Source organism: Nicotiana tomentosiformis, chromosome 2 (assembly GCF_000390325.3).
Source record: "Nicotiana tomentosiformis chromosome 2, ASM39032v3, whole genome shotgun sequence".
NCBI lineage: Eukaryota > Viridiplantae > Streptophyta > Magnoliopsida > Solanales > Solanaceae > Nicotiana > Nicotiana tomentosiformis.
Window position 1 is genome coordinate 83,242,545 of NC_090813.1, and position 18,017 is coordinate 83,260,561.

Genomic DNA, 18,017 nt, shown 5'->3' on the forward strand with positions numbered 1-18,017 from the left:
GGATAAAGTTTTAGTATTGCTGCTCTCCATCATGCCACAAGTCATAAATGAAAATATATCTTGTCTTAACTGAACAGCATGAGTCATTTTATTTATTACTAGCATGTCCTAATACTTTTTCTCTGTGAACAAGCAAGAAGCAAAATAATCCTCCTCAAGTGATCTTTTGAATATTTAGTGTTTTGGTCTTGGGAGCTATTTGACCTATAAGCAGACTAGAGTTTGTATTCTTTCACTCTTGAATCAAGAACGCACCTTAAGGTACAGCCAACTCAATTTCTTGGTTGTTCAGAGCATACTTTCAAATTGATATGAATTTAATAATCGTAAAACACCAGTCTATTTCTTGAATATGATTTCTTATAATCAAGCCACCTGTCTGGTTGTTTTTGTTTGCTTTTACGTAATTATATGTACATTAATTGTTGTTGCCATTTACCAATCTTCCCTTCTGTACAACATTCATGACCCTCTTTCTCTTTGTCTGAACTCCATTATATTATAATTAGTCTTAGCAGCCATGACGTACGTGATGACATTGTTGAGGATAAATTCATTATTTCTCTTGTAAGGAACACTTCTTTTTACTTCTTTTCTTCCCCATAGTTTATCCAAAATATGGGACCCTAATTTGCTTTTCCTGCTTTAACTTTCCTCAGGAAGATGCTTCTTTTTATTATTGAGTTCCACCTAAAGTTACTGGAATCTTGCTTGTATTGTTAAAAAGTGAATATCTATGCAAGAATCATAATCACCATTCTTGCTTTATAAACCATCAAACACCTCCTTCACCATTGCCCAATTCTAACATGAAACTCATAACTTAATTAAAAGGATAGCTAAAAACAGTGAATTTTACAAACAGAACATGGTCACCACCAATTTCATGCCACTACTTACTTGCACTAAAACAGACTCACACTGAGAGAAAACCATCTTATTCTTATCATTTTCACTTTCCTCTCCCTCACCTATACAAAGGAAGGGGAAAAGTGATAATGAGTACAACCATATAGCAAAAGCTAGGTCCTCTAGTGGAGCTTGTTGGCAAGATTGCACTGCTTTCTGATCTCACCCTTTGTTCCAGTAAGAGGATTGTTCTCAGTAAGAATAGTGATGGCTCTTGCAAATTCCTTGAAGAAATAATCTTGGCTCTTTGCCATTTTCTTTACATAGGGCTTAGTCCTCTTGTCCATTGCTAGTTGGTGGTCAACTAACATCAAGCCCTTGTTCTCCAATATGTTTCTGTAGTAGTTGTTGTCTAGCTTCATTGGTGTGCCTCTGTCATTTCTCACATATTGCACAGCCTTTGGGTCTGGGATTGGGTCAGGACATTTCTTGAGCATGTGAGGAACATGGTCTGGGTTGAGTTGAGGGTCTACTTCTGGATACAAACGGTGAACCAACTTCACACAGTGTGTTCTTCCCACACTGTGAGCCCCTGTTCAAGACCAAATGACACAAAATAAGCTTTGATTTTTTCACTCAGATAACAATTAAAAAAAGTACCAGTGTACTAAGCTCCCGCTATACAAACAACTATGCAAGGGTCAGACCACGTTTGGTCTATTGTACGAAGTCTTAGACTGTTTCCATGACTTGAAACAATGACCTTATGGTCCCGTGAACACAACTTTTACCGTTGTGCAAGGCTCCCCTTCACAGTCAAATACCAATAGAACCAAGAAATTTGAAGTGCTCTCTTTTTGTTTGTTGGGGTTTGGGGGGATGTCTACAGTACCTAGCAAGGCAACAACTCCAGGAGTGTTGATACCAACATTGGCAAACCTCTCAAGAACAACACTCATGCTTTCATTGTGGTCTGGGAGGTGTTGCTCAAGAATGTCTGCTCTGCTCTTCCTTCCATCTCTTCTTCCTGTTTTGAGCGGGACATATGGCCCTCCTAGCTGTTGTACAAGTCCATTACATATCAGTAGATAGGAGTACAATTTAACCAAGCCACTTTTAAAAGCCAAAAAAGGAAACACAGACAAATATCTGAACTTGTTAAACACACATATATGGATAAGTCTTCTCCTTAATGCTCCACTTAGTACGAAAGGACAAGAACTTGAGTCATACCCACAGAGTAAATGTTTGTTCAAAGTTGGAAACTTTATGAACTATTGACTAGAGTAAATCCAGATCTACTACTACAAGTACACACAGAAATAAAGGAAACAAACACTTTAAGAAAGAAAATTTCTTAAAAACTTACAGCAACAATGCCATCTCTACCAGACAAAACAAGAATATCAGCACAGGAAACAACACCAGGGCACTCCCTTTCTACAGCTTCCTTAATAGTTTCAATGTATCTGAAGTTTCTCATACCAAAACTCCTGTCTGTTTCCTTCTCAGACAGCATCCTTCTTGTTGAGTCCAGCAACAATGAAGCATCACACGACTGCAGAAAAATAAATGTTCAGTTGTTTGTCACATGTTAATTTAACATCTTCAAAAAGGGTGGCTAAAAAAAAAAAGAAAAACAACATAGATTTTTTGTACCTCAACAAAGCAGTCATGGAAGATATTTCTGAGCCAAGAAAATGCAGTGTTCTTGTGGCGTTTGTAGAGAAGCTTAACTTGTTCTCTGATAATATCTTCAGCTTGAGGGCAAGTGTCCTTGTAGTAGTCCATTACAAGGCCAGAGTTGTCCTCTGCAAAAGCAGAGACAGCTGAAAAGAAGAGGATAGCAAAGAAAAAGAGAACTTTGAAACCCATTTTTTCTTTACTCAGAAGAGACAGTAGTGAGACTAATGGTCACTAGACCTTGTTCTTTGGATGATCCTTAGCTACCTTCTTAAATAAGGAAAAAAGTGCTGAATTGCCAACAAGAAGTGACTTTTTTCTTTCCATTTTTGTAATGGATTAAACTTTTATTTACACTGATTGATAGTACAAAAAAATAGCATAATGTTATTATTTTTGTATGTTGTAATAAGTAATTTGTCTAATTTTTATGTTACTAATTTTATTTTTTTCTGAACGATTACCTTTCATTATCGTAATGTGACTTGATAATATATTTAAACAATTTTGTAATAGATATTTTAAATTCGATGGAGCTGATTCATTTTGTATTCGTGGAGGCATTTATTGATTGCTGCCAGCATGTTGCCATACTTTTTCTTTACTCTAGTCCCAAAAAAAAAAACTGGGAGAATTTTCGGATCCAAGAAACAAGAAATACAACTAGAAAGACCAAAACTATTTGAATATTAGTACTCTATATAAAACTTTCCTCTAGTATTTGGGTGTAAATTTGATGAGAATTTGTACAGAAGACTTCTTGAATTTATGTATTTTCTCCTTTCATGCTGCCTGTTACTTTAGGCTTCACTTGGATACTTTCCTATCTTTCAATGATGAGGTCTTGGTCTCAACTCCACCATTGAATTTCCTTCCACTTTAATATCTTGTAATAATAAAACCAGTACTTTATTACTACTAGATTATAGATTCTATCCAGGAAACTTAGATCCGGATAATAAAGTCAGAGTACAACCAATAAGTTAGAAGTGTATATGATATTCTTTTCGGTACCATTTGTCGTCTTCACGGTAGACAGTGCTTGAAAGCAGGAGGTATGATCACATGATGTAGCAGTAAATTATAAACAAGTAAAATATCAAAATAGTAGTATTATTATGATGAAAAATTCTACAAGTACCACTTTATTAACAAGTTGCCTGGTGAGTGGTGAAGCACAATCGAAGGAGGTAGGATTACCACCGAGAGATATGAGAGAAATATATTAGAATTTTGGGTTCAAATCCTAAAAATAAAAATATTCCTAATAAAGAGCAATAGAGCATCTTTCATTTAAATAAGTTTAATCAGTTAATTTTGAATAACAAATAGTTTTCTTTAACAAAAGGTTTGATCACATGATGACCTTTGTTTCTTCTTCTTATATGGTTGTTTACCCAATAAATGGATAGAGTTGAATTTATACGCGATTCCGAAGATATGTGATACAACTTAATACAGAACGCTAAGATAAAATAAAAGGATGAATATAGGTTGGAGAAAACGTAATCCAGGCAAATCAATTATGAACAGTGAATTTAGGATAAAATAGAATCAATGTCCGAGACTAGAAAGATCACTATTTTCTCATAGAGGAAATAATACAGTTTGTGACAGTCTAAGTCCCCCAAAAAAGGATCCATATAAGAATGATAAACAAGCCCTTTTATATTGAAGGGGTTTGGCTACAAATATAATAAAATAAACATTCAGTGGGAGACTCATGATAAATCAGCTTTTTCATAATTTCTGCCAAGATTTTCTCTAGTGGGATTACAATGGCTTTTGTCTGCGAGCTCGATCTTGCTTAGAATTCTCGATCTTGGTCCGAGCTTGATTTCGGCTCGAACTCGTGATCTTGGTTCGAGCTCGATCCCGGTTCGAGCCCTCGGATGGATTCCAGGTCGATGTAGGTGGTTTTTGGATTATCAGCACGATAGATCTACCCGCGCCATGGTTCGATTCTTGTTCGAGTTTGATTATGATATCGATCTCAACACGGGCTGGCCTCCCCGGGCTCTAGGTTAGTTCATGCCCCCCTTCGGGATCTTACTTCGATATACCACCCTTCGAACCGTACCGGACATGCCAAGGCTGAAATCCATTTCGACCGTATACAGATAGTCCCCTCGTTTCTCAGAAAAAAAATATGACGAGAAACGATATGATTTTCAACGGCTCGATCAGATTATATCTTGTTGATTTTATCGAGTTCGACCATGACGCACATGATGGACGTCGTGTCAGTTTAGTCTTTTAAGGCATTTAATGCATTTCAGGCGGTGGTCGGCCACTGCTGATAATGAACCGGAACCTATAAATAATTCTCACCTTTACCTTTTACCATTTTGCATCTTCTATCTTCTAAAAAATTTCAATTTCTTCTTTATACTCTCCAGCCTACCAAAAAAGCTATGATTTCTTTCCGAAAAGACCCCTCAATTCTACCAAATCTCTATCAATTTCTTCTACTCTTTATTTTTGAATTCAAAAATGGCAAAAATATCGCAAACCGTTCCTCAGAAAGAGAAAGCTTCATCTTCACATTGTGGCGCCGATGAGACACCGGCGGAGCCACTGCCAGAGGAGTGTGTCCCCGAGGCGTGCGTCCTTACTTCAGATTTTAATGTTGATAAAGGTTCATCGGTCCCTGGCCGGTGTGAGCCAATATCGAGATACATGTGTTCGATCACTGAGAAGCACCTCGATCTGGTAAAGAAGGACTGTAATTGGGGAAAAAAAGAAGTGATAATACCTACCCCTGACGAAGATATCACTTCTCACGTGAAAGGGTTTTTGAACGTATATACTTATCCTTTCACTTTGAGTCCCCTCGATTCCGTCGTTATCGACTTCTGTCGACAGTATCAGGTAACCTTAGGCCAGGTCCATCCTTCTTTGTGGCGGATCGTTATTCTGATCCGATATTTTGTGAGCAAAATTGAGGGGATGTCGTTCACCCTCGATCATCTTATCCGGATGTACCATCCCCGACTTTTTTGGGGAGGGTTAATAAAACTCCAGTGTCGAGCTACCAAGGCTTTGTTCTCGAGTATTAACGAGGACAGAGACCGGGGTTGGATGAGCAGGTTCGTTCGAGTAAGGACTTCGGACCTGATCCCGACTGAAAAGATGCCCTTTTCCCGAGGAGTGGAATTTGAAACGTAAGTGTGATTTTGTTGTTGCTTCTATTTTGTTCTTTCATTTGTTCTCTTATCGACACTCCTCTTTTCGTGATGTAGCGATTCTCTGGATGCCCGGAGCGGTTCCCGACCTCAAGAATTAGGTACGGGATCTTGTTTTGACTTCCACATACGCAGAACGCTCATGGCGTGATTTGTCTAAAGGTCGGTGGGAGGCCAAAAATCATGGTAAGCTCATTTCTCGGACTCTGACGAGGCATTTCTCGATATTTTTTATAAAGTTTCCCATATGCAGGTTTGGGTAAGGACGCGGTCTTGATACCTCTGTCTAATGAGGAGGATGTCTTGACCTTCGTTCTAAAGCCGGTGAAGGAAAGTAAAAGGAAGAGAGCTTCGTTGCCCGACTATCCAAAACCGAAGAAGAGGACGGCTCATAAGCCGAACAAGAACGTTATTCCTTTGACCGTAGAATCGGTTTTGCGCCTAAGGGATGAAGAAAAACAAGAGGAAGAGGATAATGAGTCCACGCTAGCAGTCCGGACGAAGAGAGTCACCGATGCTTCAACGCCAGCTGGATCGATGATGCCCCATGGGGCTCCGTTTCGAACTGAAAATATACCGGAGAGAGGTTCTGGTAGAGTCCTCGAACTATCGGATGTCGAAGACGCCTCTCATCAGAACCAGCCGGCAGGGGTTACACTCGAAGAGCCCTTCGAACCCCTCCAAGCCGAGGGGAATGCTCCGAGCGAGTCACTCGGGGCAGCAACGATCGAGGACTCGCCTACCTTTCCCGCTTTTTCCGCAGGGGTGATTCGGGAAGCTCAAGCTATGGGGGCACTCGATCTAGGTAGGCCTCACGATGAAGAGGATCCGTTTGCGGATGAATCGGATCTTTTTCACGGTTTGCGGCAGGCTTTGAACCAGGTGAGTCTTTTTTAAAAATCTTTTTGTTGGTATTGCCTTTATGTTCGTCTTTTATTAACTTCGCTTCTTGTTCCTTCGTAGGCTGCGGCGGTCCATCGAGAACAATTTTCTCGTTCCCAGAATGAGCTGCATTGATACACGGCCGACCTGAAACGTGCTACCGATGAGAGGAACTCTCTCAAACTTTCCTTAGGGCAGAGAGAGGAGGAAATAAAATATCTCCGGGCCGAGCTGGCCAAGGCTTATCGAGACCAGGATGATTTGTCTGAGCAGATAATGATGCTTTTGAAATCCTATGGGTTTGATACCAGAATGGTAGCTAACATTTTGGTCTCACAGCTGCAGCAAAAAATCGAGATGATAGGGAAGCTGCGTGAGGAGGTCGATATGATAAGGATGGAATCCTTGCGGTGGAAAGAAGGTATGGACCGCTTTGCTGCAGAAAAAGAGACTGCTCGAGCCCAGTTATCATCGTCTGAAACCAAACTTCAGAAAATAAAGGAAAAAGGCCTGGTTCAAGCAAGAAAAATTGAGGAGCTCGAGGCTCGGTTGGCCTCAGTACTCGCCAAGGCCGAATACGATGCTGAAATGGCAAAGACTTATGCGGATGCGCTCGTGGCCATCTATCGGGATGATGCTGAAGCTGCCCAAGTTCAGGCAAGAGAGGCAGCCGAATCTGCCAATGGTCGGGCACATTGGGTCGCCGAACTTGCTAAGTACCGATCCAGGGGAGAAACTCTCGAGGAGATTCATGCTCGTGGCATCGATCTCACGGAAGAGATAAAAAGGGCAAAAGAACTCGAAGTTGATGCTGAAGCTCTAGTTTTCGATGATGATGACGACGACGATGGGAGTAAAAGCGGATCCGAGAACGGGGGGGAACCTGATAAAGAAGAGACTGTTCCCGTTTAAAAAAAAAAATTTGTCGCCACCTATGTAGGTAAATTTTGTGTATAGGCATATATCTATGTATTAAACCACCTAATCAAACTTGAAACTCGTGGTCTCTGCAACCGAGCGAGCATTTATTCAAACTTGGGGCGATGTAGCCCTTTAGACTTATTAATTGTCAACGATTCGATTTTGAAGAGAATATAGCCCGTGAGCGTGATGGTCGAGCGAGTGTTTGCTTGTGCTCGAATTGATGTGGCCCGTAGGCTATTTGGTCGAAATGAGACCGTAGGCTTGATCGAGTGAATGATTCGAACTCGAATTAATGCAGCCCGTAGGCTATTTGGTCGAGTGAGTGTTTACTCGAAATGAAAAAATAGCTCGTAGGTCTGGTCGAGTGAATGATTCAAACTCCAATTGATGCAGCTCGTAGGCTATTTGGTCGAGTGAGTGTTTGCTCGAACTCAAAATGAGAAATAGCCCGTAGGCCTGGTCGAGTGAATGATTCGAACTCGAATTGATGCAGCCTGTAGGCTATTTGGTCGAGTGAGTGTTTGCTCGAACTCGAAATATGAGATAGCCCGTAGGCCTGGTTGAGTGAATGATTCGAACTCGAATTGATGCAGCCCGTAGGCTATTTGGTCAAGTGAGTATTTGCTTGAGCTTAAAATGAAAAATATCTCGTAGGCCTGGTCGAGTGAATGATTCGAACTCGAATTAATGCAGCCCGTAGGCTATTTGGTCGAGTGAGTGTTTGCTCGAACTCGAAATGAGAAAATAGCCCGTAGGCTTAATGGTCGCATTATATCTTAATTCTTCGCATGTTATTACATGCCCGGGTTCGGGCCAATTTATACGAGCATGGCTCGCTTCGACCATTTGGCTCTTTACAGTTTTCCTATTGGGACCCTGTTGCTGTGAAGTAACTCTCTTACGGGGCCTCAGATATCATTATAAATGCTGCACGACCAGTGGTTGCCTCATTAAAAACCTTGCCGAAAAACCCATTTGGGATAAAACCGGTACAAGGAAAAAAGAGTGCAACGCGTGCTTTCTGATGAGAGATGTGTCCCTTGTTCGAACTTCTGCGGGGGTCAGTTTTGAGATATAAACGAATATGGAAAGGTTGTACCTTAACAGTAGTAACGTTTTAGATGTGATACATTCCAGTTGCTCGATAACTGTTTGCCGTTTATAACGCCGATCCTGTACGACCCCTTTCCGACGTCCTCGAGTACCTGATATGGTCCTTCCCAATTCGGTCCTAGCTTCCCTTCATTCGGATTCCGGGTATTGATGATAATTTTTCTCAACAATAAGTCCCCAGGCTTGAAATGGCGGAGCTTGGTTCTTCGATTATAATACCTTTCGATTCGCTGCTTTTGGGCGGCCATTCGGACGAGGGAAGTTTATCGCCTTTCGTCCGATAGTTTGAGGCTTGTGTTCATAGCCTCGTTATTTGATTCTTCTGTCGAGAATTGAAATCTGGCACTGGGTTCACCAACCTCGACTGGTATCAATGCTTCGGATCCATATACTAAGGAGAATGGGGTCGCCCCCGTACTGGATTTTGATGTTGTCTGATATGCCCAAAGAACTTCGGGTAGGATTTCTCTCCATCTCCCTTTAACATCGTTCAATCTCTTCTTTAAGTTTTGAATTACGATTTTATTCATTGATTCGGCCTGCCCGTTCCCACAGGGGTGGTACGGCGTCGACAGTATTTTTCTTATCTTGTGGTCTTCGAGGAATCTTGTTACTTTGCCGCCGATAAATTGCTTTCCATTGTCACATACTATTTCGGCGGGCATCCCGAACCGGCATATGATATGATCCCAAATAAAGTCTATAACTTCTTTCTCTCTTATTTTCTCGAACGCCTGTGCTTCAACCTATTTAGAAAAATAGTCAGTCATAAACAAAATGAATTTGGCTTTACCTGGGGTCGATGGCAGAGGGACGACGATATCCATTCCCCATTTCATGAAAGGCCACGGGGATAGGACCGAGTGGAGTTTTTCTCCGGGCTGGTGGATCATTGGTGCGAACCTTTGACATTTATCACATTTACAAACGAATTCCTTCGTATCTTTGCCCATATCAATCCAATAATATCCTGCTATGATTATTTTTTGGGCTAATGTGTCGGCTCCAGAGTGATTCCCGCAAGTACCCTCATGCACTTCCCGTGGGACATAATCGACATCCCCTGGACCCAAGCATACCGCCAATGGTCCGTCGAACGTTCTTTGGTACAGTGTTCTATCTAAAGCCAGAGTGAATCGAGCAGCCTTGGTCCGCAGGGTTCTGGAGTCTTTAGGGTCCAATGGGAGTTTTCCATTTTTCAAATATTCGATATACTTGTTTCTCCAATCCCTGGTTAAGCTTGTAGAATTTATTTCGGCGTGTCCTTCTTCGATTACCGATCTCGAAAGTTGAACTACATTCCCCGGGCCCGCATTATCCACCTCGACCGATGACCCCAAATTCGCCACTGCATCGGCCTCATTATTCTGTTCCCTTGGCACATGTCGTAAAGTCCATTGTTTGAAATGGCGCAAAGTGATAAGCAGTTTATCTAAATACCTATGCATTCTAACTTCTCGAACTTCAAAAATTTTGTTTACTTGACTTACCTCCAGCAAGGAGTCGTAGTTGGCTTCAATGATTTCTGCTCCCAAATTTCTAGCTAACTCGAGACCTGCAATCATGGCTTCGAAGATATCACCGTAGTAGACAACGTAAAGGCCGTGCAAAGACTAACGGGTCGGATCGCCGCCCTAAGCCGATTCATATCGAGATCGTCCGATCGGAGTCATAATTTGTTTTCTCTACTCAGAAAGAAGAACGATTTTTCTTGGACCCCGGAGTGCCAACAAGCATTAGAAGGACTAATACGATATCTATCAAGCGCACCACTGCTTCACACTCCAAAAATCGATAAGAAACTTTGTCTGTACTTGGCAGTATCGGAAGTCGCCGTAAGCAGTGTCCTAGTTCGAGAAGAGCAAGGTACGCAATTCCCAGTTTATTATACAAGTCGAACCTTAGGAGAGGCGAAAACTAGATATCCGCTCCTAGAAAGGTTGGCGCTTGCACTGATAAGCACCTCAAGGAAGTTAAGGCCATACTTCCAATGTCACCCCATATGTGTATTGTCTACTTACCCGCTTCGTAATATTTTGCACAAACCCGAGTTATCAGGCCGACTGGCCAAATGGGCCGTCGAACTCAGTGGGTACGATATAGAATATCGACCCCGCACGGCCATCAAGTCTCAAGTCCTAGCAGACTTCGTGGCCGATTTTACACCATCCCTCGTACCCGAAGCCGAAAAAGAACTGTTGAAATCAGGTACATCATCGGGGGTATGGATCCTTTTTACGGATGGGGCTTCAAACGTAAAGGGGTCCGGACTGGGCATAGTTTTGAAACCACCCATGGGTGGCATTATTAGACATTCTATTAAAACTATCAGGTTGACTAACAACGAGGCCGACAGCCCTGATTTTATCGAGGTTAATCTCTATTCCCCGATGTGATACCATGAAGCCGAGGAACTTGCTCGAACCGACCCCGAAGGCATATTTTTCGGGGTTGAGCTTCATTTTGTATTTCCTCAGAATCTCGAACGTTTCCTGCAAATGAATTAAATGGTCCTCTGTGCGCAGGGATTTGACTAACATGCCATCAATATAAACCTCCATTGATTTTCCTATTTGTTCTTCGAACATTTTATTCACTAGGCGTTGGTAAGTGGCCCCTGCATTTTTTAGCCCGAAGGGCATCACATTATAACAATACGTTCCATATTTGGTGACAAATGAGGTTTTTCCTGGTCCTCCAGGTTCATCTGTATTTGATTATACCCGGAATAGGCATCAAGAAAAGTGAGGATCTCGTGGCCGGCCGTGGCATCGATCATGCGATCGATGTTGGGCAACGAAAAAGAATCTTTGGGGCATGCTTTGTTCAAATCCTTATAGTCCACGCACATTCTAAGTTTGTCCCCTTTTTTAGGGACTACAACTACGTTGGCTAACCATTCGGGATATTTTACCTCCCGAATGGACCCTATTTTGAGAAGTTTGGTTACCTCGTCCTTTATGAAGGCGTTCTTTCTATCGGACTGGGGTCTTCTTTTTTGCTTCACCGGTCTGAACCTATGATCCAAACTTAGCTGATGCGTCGTTATGTCCGGCGGGATCCCTGTTATATCTAAATAGGACCAGGCAAAACAATCGATGTTATTGATAAGAAATTGAAAGAGTTTCTTCCTGAGTTCAAGGCTCAACCCCGTCCCCAAGTATACCTTTTGCTCGGGCCGGCGCTCGATTAATATGACTTGCTCTAGCTCCTCGATCGTTGATTTTGTGGCATCATAGTCATCGGGAATTACGAAAGATCGAGGGACCCTTTGGTCCCCCTCCTCTTCGACTTTCTGATTGTCTGGCTGGGTTGAAGTCGCTGTCTGTGATCGTTATTTGGTGTCCTGTTCTTCTTCCGGGCTCGATCCTTTTACCAGTGAAAGTGTGGACATTGGTTTGGCTTCATCGATGACGAACATTTATTTTGCGGTTGGTTGCTCTCCATATACCGTTTTGACATCTCCCGATGCCGGAAATTTGAGGACCTGGTGTAGGGTCGAAGGCACGGCTCTCATGTTGTGGATCCATGGCCTTCCGAAAAGGGCGTTATACCTCATATTGCCTTCGATCACGTGAAACTTTGTTTCTTGGACAGTTCCGGCCACGTTTATTGGTAAGTCTATCTCCCCTTTGGTGGTTTCGCATGCCATATTGAACCCGTTCAGGACCAGAGTTGCAGGTACGATCTGAACCTGCAGGCCAAGCTGCTGTACTACCTTCAATCGGATGATATTGGCCGAGCTACCTGGATCGATCAACACACGCTTAATTTTAGTTTTATTTACAAGTACGGATATTACCAGTAATGTCATTGTGAGGTTGGATGACCCCCTCTGCATCTTCATCACCGAAGGACAAAGTCCCCATGGGTGCGTAATCTTGAGTCCGAGATCGCTTTTCCTTCACCATCGATGTTTTTGGGCGCTTAAGCATCGGTCATCGGGGGGTATCAGTGCCGCTGATGATCATGTGGATAACGTGCTGTGGTTCTTCTTTCTCATTCTGCTTGCTGAAATCCCTACTTCTAAAATGGCTCTTTGCCCTATCACTCAGAAACTCCCGAAGATGCCCTTTGTTAAATAGGCAAGTTATTTCCTCTCTTAGTTGCTTGCAATCTTCTGTTCTGTGGCCATGGGTACCATGATATTCGCACGTTTGGTTGGGATTTCTCCGGGCAGGATTGGTTTGCATTGGTTGAGGCCATTTAGTGTCTTCGATGCGTTCGATGGCCGACACAAGAGCGGATACGCCAACACTGAAGTTATATTCTGATAATCGAGGTGCTTCTATAGGCTCGGCATATTTGTCGAAACCGCTCTTACTCATAAGCCCCCAAGAATTTTGTCCCCGATCAAATCTTTGACTGTTCTGAACTGCGCTGCGTGTTGAACCATTGTTTACTCGATCGGTGACGTACGATCGATATCGGTCTCTATCTCTGTTTGACCTTTGCTCTCTATCGATCTGCTTTTGATTAATAACTACCCTGTTCTGATGAACAGGTCCGTACGGGGTCCCCAACTGATCATCCTCGACCCTAATTTTTGATTGATATCGGTTGTGCACATCTGCCCAAGTTACCGCCGGATACTCGATCAAATTTTGCTTCAGCCGATGTGATGCTGTCGAACATAGAAAGTCGTCGGTGACCGGGGGTAATTCCATGCGTTCCATTTGAAATCGGGATACGAATTCCCTCAGCATCTCTCCCTGCCTTTGCTTTACTTTGAAGAGGTCTGATTTTCTCGTTGCAACCTTTATGGCTCCAGCATGCGCTTTTACAAACAAATCTGCTAACATGGAAAAAGAATCGATGGAATTTGGTGGTAAATTGTGGTACCATATCATAGCTCCTTTCGAGAGGGTCTCCCAAACTTTTTCAATAGCACGGATTCGATCTCATCATCTTCCAAATCGTTGTCTTTTATGGCAACGTGTAAGAGGTGACATGTTCGTTATGATCGGTCGTACCGTTATATTTGGGAATTTCGGGCATACGAAACTTTTTGGGGATTGGCTTCGGTGCCGCACTCGATGGAAAAGGCTTTTGTGTGATTTTTTTTTAATCAAGCACTTTTACCATTGGTGGAGCCCCCGGGATTTGATCGACCCTGGCATTATACGTTTCCACCCTCTTGTCGTTGGCTTCGACTCGTTTTGTGAGTTCCTCGAGCAATTTAGTAATTTCGGGACTAATCCCCGATTCCTGCTTGTTAGATTTTACTATAGCAGGCTCTGTTCTGGGGGTGACCTCTCGAAGTAACCCCTGTCGGACCTCTCGAAGTGGATTGAAAATCGGCCTGCTTTGTGCTTGAGTTTGGCTCTGTAGCCGAGCTATCGCTAATTGCTGGGCTTGCAACATCTCGAAGATCATGCGTAAGCTGGCCCCGATCTCCTCTGGGTTTTGGGTGTCTTGGGCTACGGATCGAGCACCGCCCTGAATGCTTCTTTTTGGTTCGGAACGCTGGTTTGCTTCCAAAGCAATTTGTGAATTGACATCTAGTGGTATTTCGGCTCGAATCTCAGGTAGTGCCAAGTTGTTAGTTTCATCTTGAAGGCCAGCTTCATAATCGGTCGATGAAGCCATTCGGTCGGTGGTTATTCGTAGCCGAACCTGAATTGAAGGTGTTTTCGGAAATAAGTGACCACTGTTATCCACGGCCCCACGGTGGGCGCCAAACTGTTTACCCAATAAATGGATAGAGTTGAATTTATACGCGGTTCCGAAGATATGTGATACGACTTAATACAGAACGCTAAGATAAAATAAAAGGATGAATATAGGTTGGAGAAAACGTAATCCAGGCAAATCAATTATGAACAGTGAATTTAGGATAAAATAGAATCAATGTCCGAGACTAGAAAGATCACTCTTTTCTCATAGAGGAAATAATACAGTTTGTGACAGTCTAAGTCCCCCCAAAAAGGATCCATATAAGAATGATAAACAAGCCCTTTTATAGTGAAGGGGTTTGGCTACAAGTATAATAAAATAGACATTCAGTGGGAGACCCATGATAAATCAGCTTTTTCATAATTTCTGCCAAGATTCCCTCTAGTGGGATTACAACGGCTTTTGTCTGCGAGCTCGATCTTGCTTAGAATCCTCGATCTTGGTCCGAGCTTGATTTCGGCTCGAACTCGTGATCTTGGTTCGAGCCCGATCCCGGTTCGAGCCCTCGGATGGATTCCAGGTCGATGTAGGTTGATTTTTGGATTATCAGCACGATAGATCTACCCACGCCATGGTTCGATTCTTGTTCGAGTTTGATTATAATATCAATCTCAACACGGGTCGGCCTCCCCGGGATCTAGGTTAGTTCATGCCCCCTTCAGGATCTTACTTCGATATACCACCCTTCGAACCGTACCGGATATGCCAAGGCTGAAATCCATTTCGACCGTATACAATAGTTAAGGGAGGAAATGGAATCCAATTAAATAAAATTCAAGAAAGCTAATAAAAGTAGAACTCGTGCTACTATATAATTGAAATTATTGAATTATGATCATTTTTAAAAAAATCTCAAATACATTTAATACTTTACTCCAAAGGAGAAAACAAGAGCTTGACGTCTTTGTATGGACACTTGTACGTGAGAAGGGGATCCACATGGCAAGTCGTACTATCTACTCCTATATTGTAAGCATTCTAAGATAGGGAGCCCCCCATTGATGGTGGTTGACAAGCTTTAATCCTTGTGGGGCATTTAAAAAAGAAATAAATGGCACTAATTTAATAAGCACTGCCTCACTCTTGATTTATCCAAAAATGGAGAAATGCATTACGTATTGACTTAAATGATTACAACTATACACTATTATAGAAGCACTGCCTCACTCTTCCTATTTGATCTTCCGGTATTATAGAAGAAAATTAATTTTAAAATGGTTATAAATTATACTCCTTCCGATCCACTTTAATTGATTTTTTAACTTTTTTTGTGATCCATAATATTTGATTTTTCAAATATCAAGAAAAAAATAATTTCTTTTTTTCAAAGTTCTCCTTTAAATAAAGAGCCTAGGAGTATTTGTTGTATTTTCAATTAACAAATTAAGTTTAATATGGTTAATTTTATTATTTATTAAAGCTAAAAAATAAATTCCTTAATATATATAATAATAACCAAAAAATCAATTAAAGTGGACCGAAATAAATAACTAACAGTGAGTGAAAGTTGAATGAAGTACCCAACTTAGTACCCAACTTCATAAACTCAATTTCATACTCCTCCTTTTGAGGTGAATCTATATGAAGTACCAATAACAACAACAACATAAACAGTCTTATCCCATACGGTGAGGTTTGGGGAGGGTAGTGTGTACGCAGACCTTATCCCTACCTTGTGAGGATAGAAAGGTTGTTTCCAATAGATCCTCGACTCAGGAAAGCATAAGCACCACATTAATGAAGATATAGACAATGGATAATACCAAAAAGTCATATAAAAGCAGAATAAAAATAACAAGATATTAAGATAATCAACAATGAAAGAAAACAATGGTTAGTCATAAAAACCTACTGCCCACAGAAAGCGAGACTGTGTGTCAATACTACTGTTATGAACACTCTAGACTACTTACTCTACTACCCTAATCATCGACCTCCATACCTTCCTATCAAGGGTCATGTCCTCGGTCAGCTGAAGTCGCGCCATGTCTTGCCTAATCACCTCTCCCCACCTCTTCTTTGGCCTACCTCTACCTCTCCGTAGGCCCTCCAATGTCAACCTCTCATACCTCCTCACTGGGGCGTCTGTGCTCTTCCTCCTCACATGACCAAACCACCTAAGTCGCGATTCCTGCATCGTGTCCTCAATAGGGGGCAAACCCACCTTGTCTCGAATAACCTCATTTCTGATCCTATCTAATCTGGTGTGCCCGCACATCCATCTCAATATACTCATCTCTGCTACCTTCATCTTCTGTACATGAGCGATCTTGACTAGGCAACACTCAGCCCCATACAACATCGTTGGTCTGATCATCATTCTGTATAACTTACCCTTAAGTTTCGGTAGCACCTTCTTATCACATAAAACACAGGAAACGAGTCTCCATTTTATCCATCCCGTCCCAATACGATAAGTGACATTTTAATCAATCTCCCCATCCCGTGAATATGAAGTACGAAGATTAATGTAATTAATTTCTTATGAATTGGCATATTAATTTTTTACATATCTAAAAGAGATACAAAAAGAAATTTAAATCAAAATCTTTAAGTATTCTCTATTTTATATATATAACGAAAAGTTCAAATTTTAAAAGTTAATGATCACCGACACTTTGATGATGAGGAAGTGACATGAAAGTGCGTTGCCCCTCATTGCTCGGTGCTCACGCAACGTAGCTGAATGGTTGACCCCACTTATCTCTTCTCAATTCGATATTATAATAAATTTTAAACTTTTAAAATTCTTATTTAGATATTTTTGTTATTCATATTATTTGTCTTTTCAACGTATACGCTCTATCACTAAAAATATTTAATAGTTTTACTCAGAAAAGTTTTTTTTTTGGGCACAATCTTTAATCTCTTAAACAACTAAGTTCATTGATGCTTTATAACTGATAAAGAAAAATTAAATTTACAAAAAAAATAAATTAATGGCTTCTTATTTTTCACAACATTAAGTATATTAAAATTATCATTTTGTCAAAATAACTAGGAGTGATATTTTAAATCAAAGAGAATAATCAATGCGCTCTCTGTCTCTCACACATAAATACAGAGCAATGTCTTAAAATAATATACTTTATCATGGATACCTAATACGTAAAGTTGGTGTTAAACTCCTAACTATCGTTTACTCACTGTGTTTGTTACTTTGGTTTAGCTTCTAATACAATGTTAATTCCATATAAAAGTCAGAAGAAGATGCTCATTGCCCACATTTTTTGGCCTAGAGAATCTCACAAGGAATTGATTATCCTTTGAAAAATAAGCCCAATTTTCCTAGAGATTCACAAGATTTCACACTTTTTTCTCTATAAGTCAGAGTAAGCCAATATTTTATTTGGTCAAAAGAAATAAGGAAACCCATATTTTTTTTTCTTTGAAAGAAAAAAAAAGGGTGGATTGTTATGAAAATAATTATATTATGGATGTCTATTTATTACTCCACTATAGATAATTTTCCTGAAGAGAATTATCCATTTAGTACTCTGTTAAAGTTTATCTACAAGGAGCTGATACAGGCAGGTTGCAAGCAGCTCAATGAAATGATTTATAGCAACTTCTTATTAAATAGACAGGTTGCAAGCAGCTCATGCAGATAGCTTACAAGTAACTAAAGAAAAGCCTCGCAGTTACTTCCTGAAAAGCCTCGCAGCTGCTTCCTTTCTTCTATAAATAAAGAAGTTTTCAGTTCAT

The 18,017-nt window shown here is 41.1% G+C and overlaps 1 protein-coding gene across 1 annotated transcript; it reads right to left on the reverse strand.

The window, feature by feature from the left end:
- Positions 1-802: 802 nt before the first annotated feature.
- Positions 803-2,781, reverse strand: LOC104106217 (peroxidase 42). Its single transcript, XM_009614716.4, has 4 exons — positions 2,509-2,781; positions 2,219-2,407; positions 1,742-1,907; positions 803-1,441 (listed from the first exon to the last, which is right to left on the reverse strand). The coding sequence occupies exons 1-4, from the start codon at positions 2,722-2,724 to the stop codon at positions 1,032-1,034; spliced, it is 981 nt and encodes a 326-aa protein (XP_009613011.1). The 5' UTR covers positions 2,725-2,781; the 3' UTR covers positions 803-1,031.
- Between the last annotated feature and the right edge of the window lie 15,236 nt (positions 2,782-18,017).

Excerpts from the sequence above, each read along its gene's own strand:
- LOC104106217 (XM_009614716.4), bottom strand. The coding sequence starts at position 2,724 with ATGGGTTTCAAAGTTCTCTTTTTCTTTGCTATCCTCTTCTTTTCAGCT. Across the intron at positions 1,908-2,218 it reads GTAGAGATGGCATTGTTGCT|CTAGGAGGGCCATATGTCCC; the intron begins GTAAGTTTTTAA and ends CTTGTACAACAG. Across the intron at positions 1,442-1,741 it reads TGGAGTTGTTGCCTTGCTAG|GGGCTCACAGTGTGGGAAGA; the intron begins GTACTGTAGACA and ends GGTCTTGAACAG.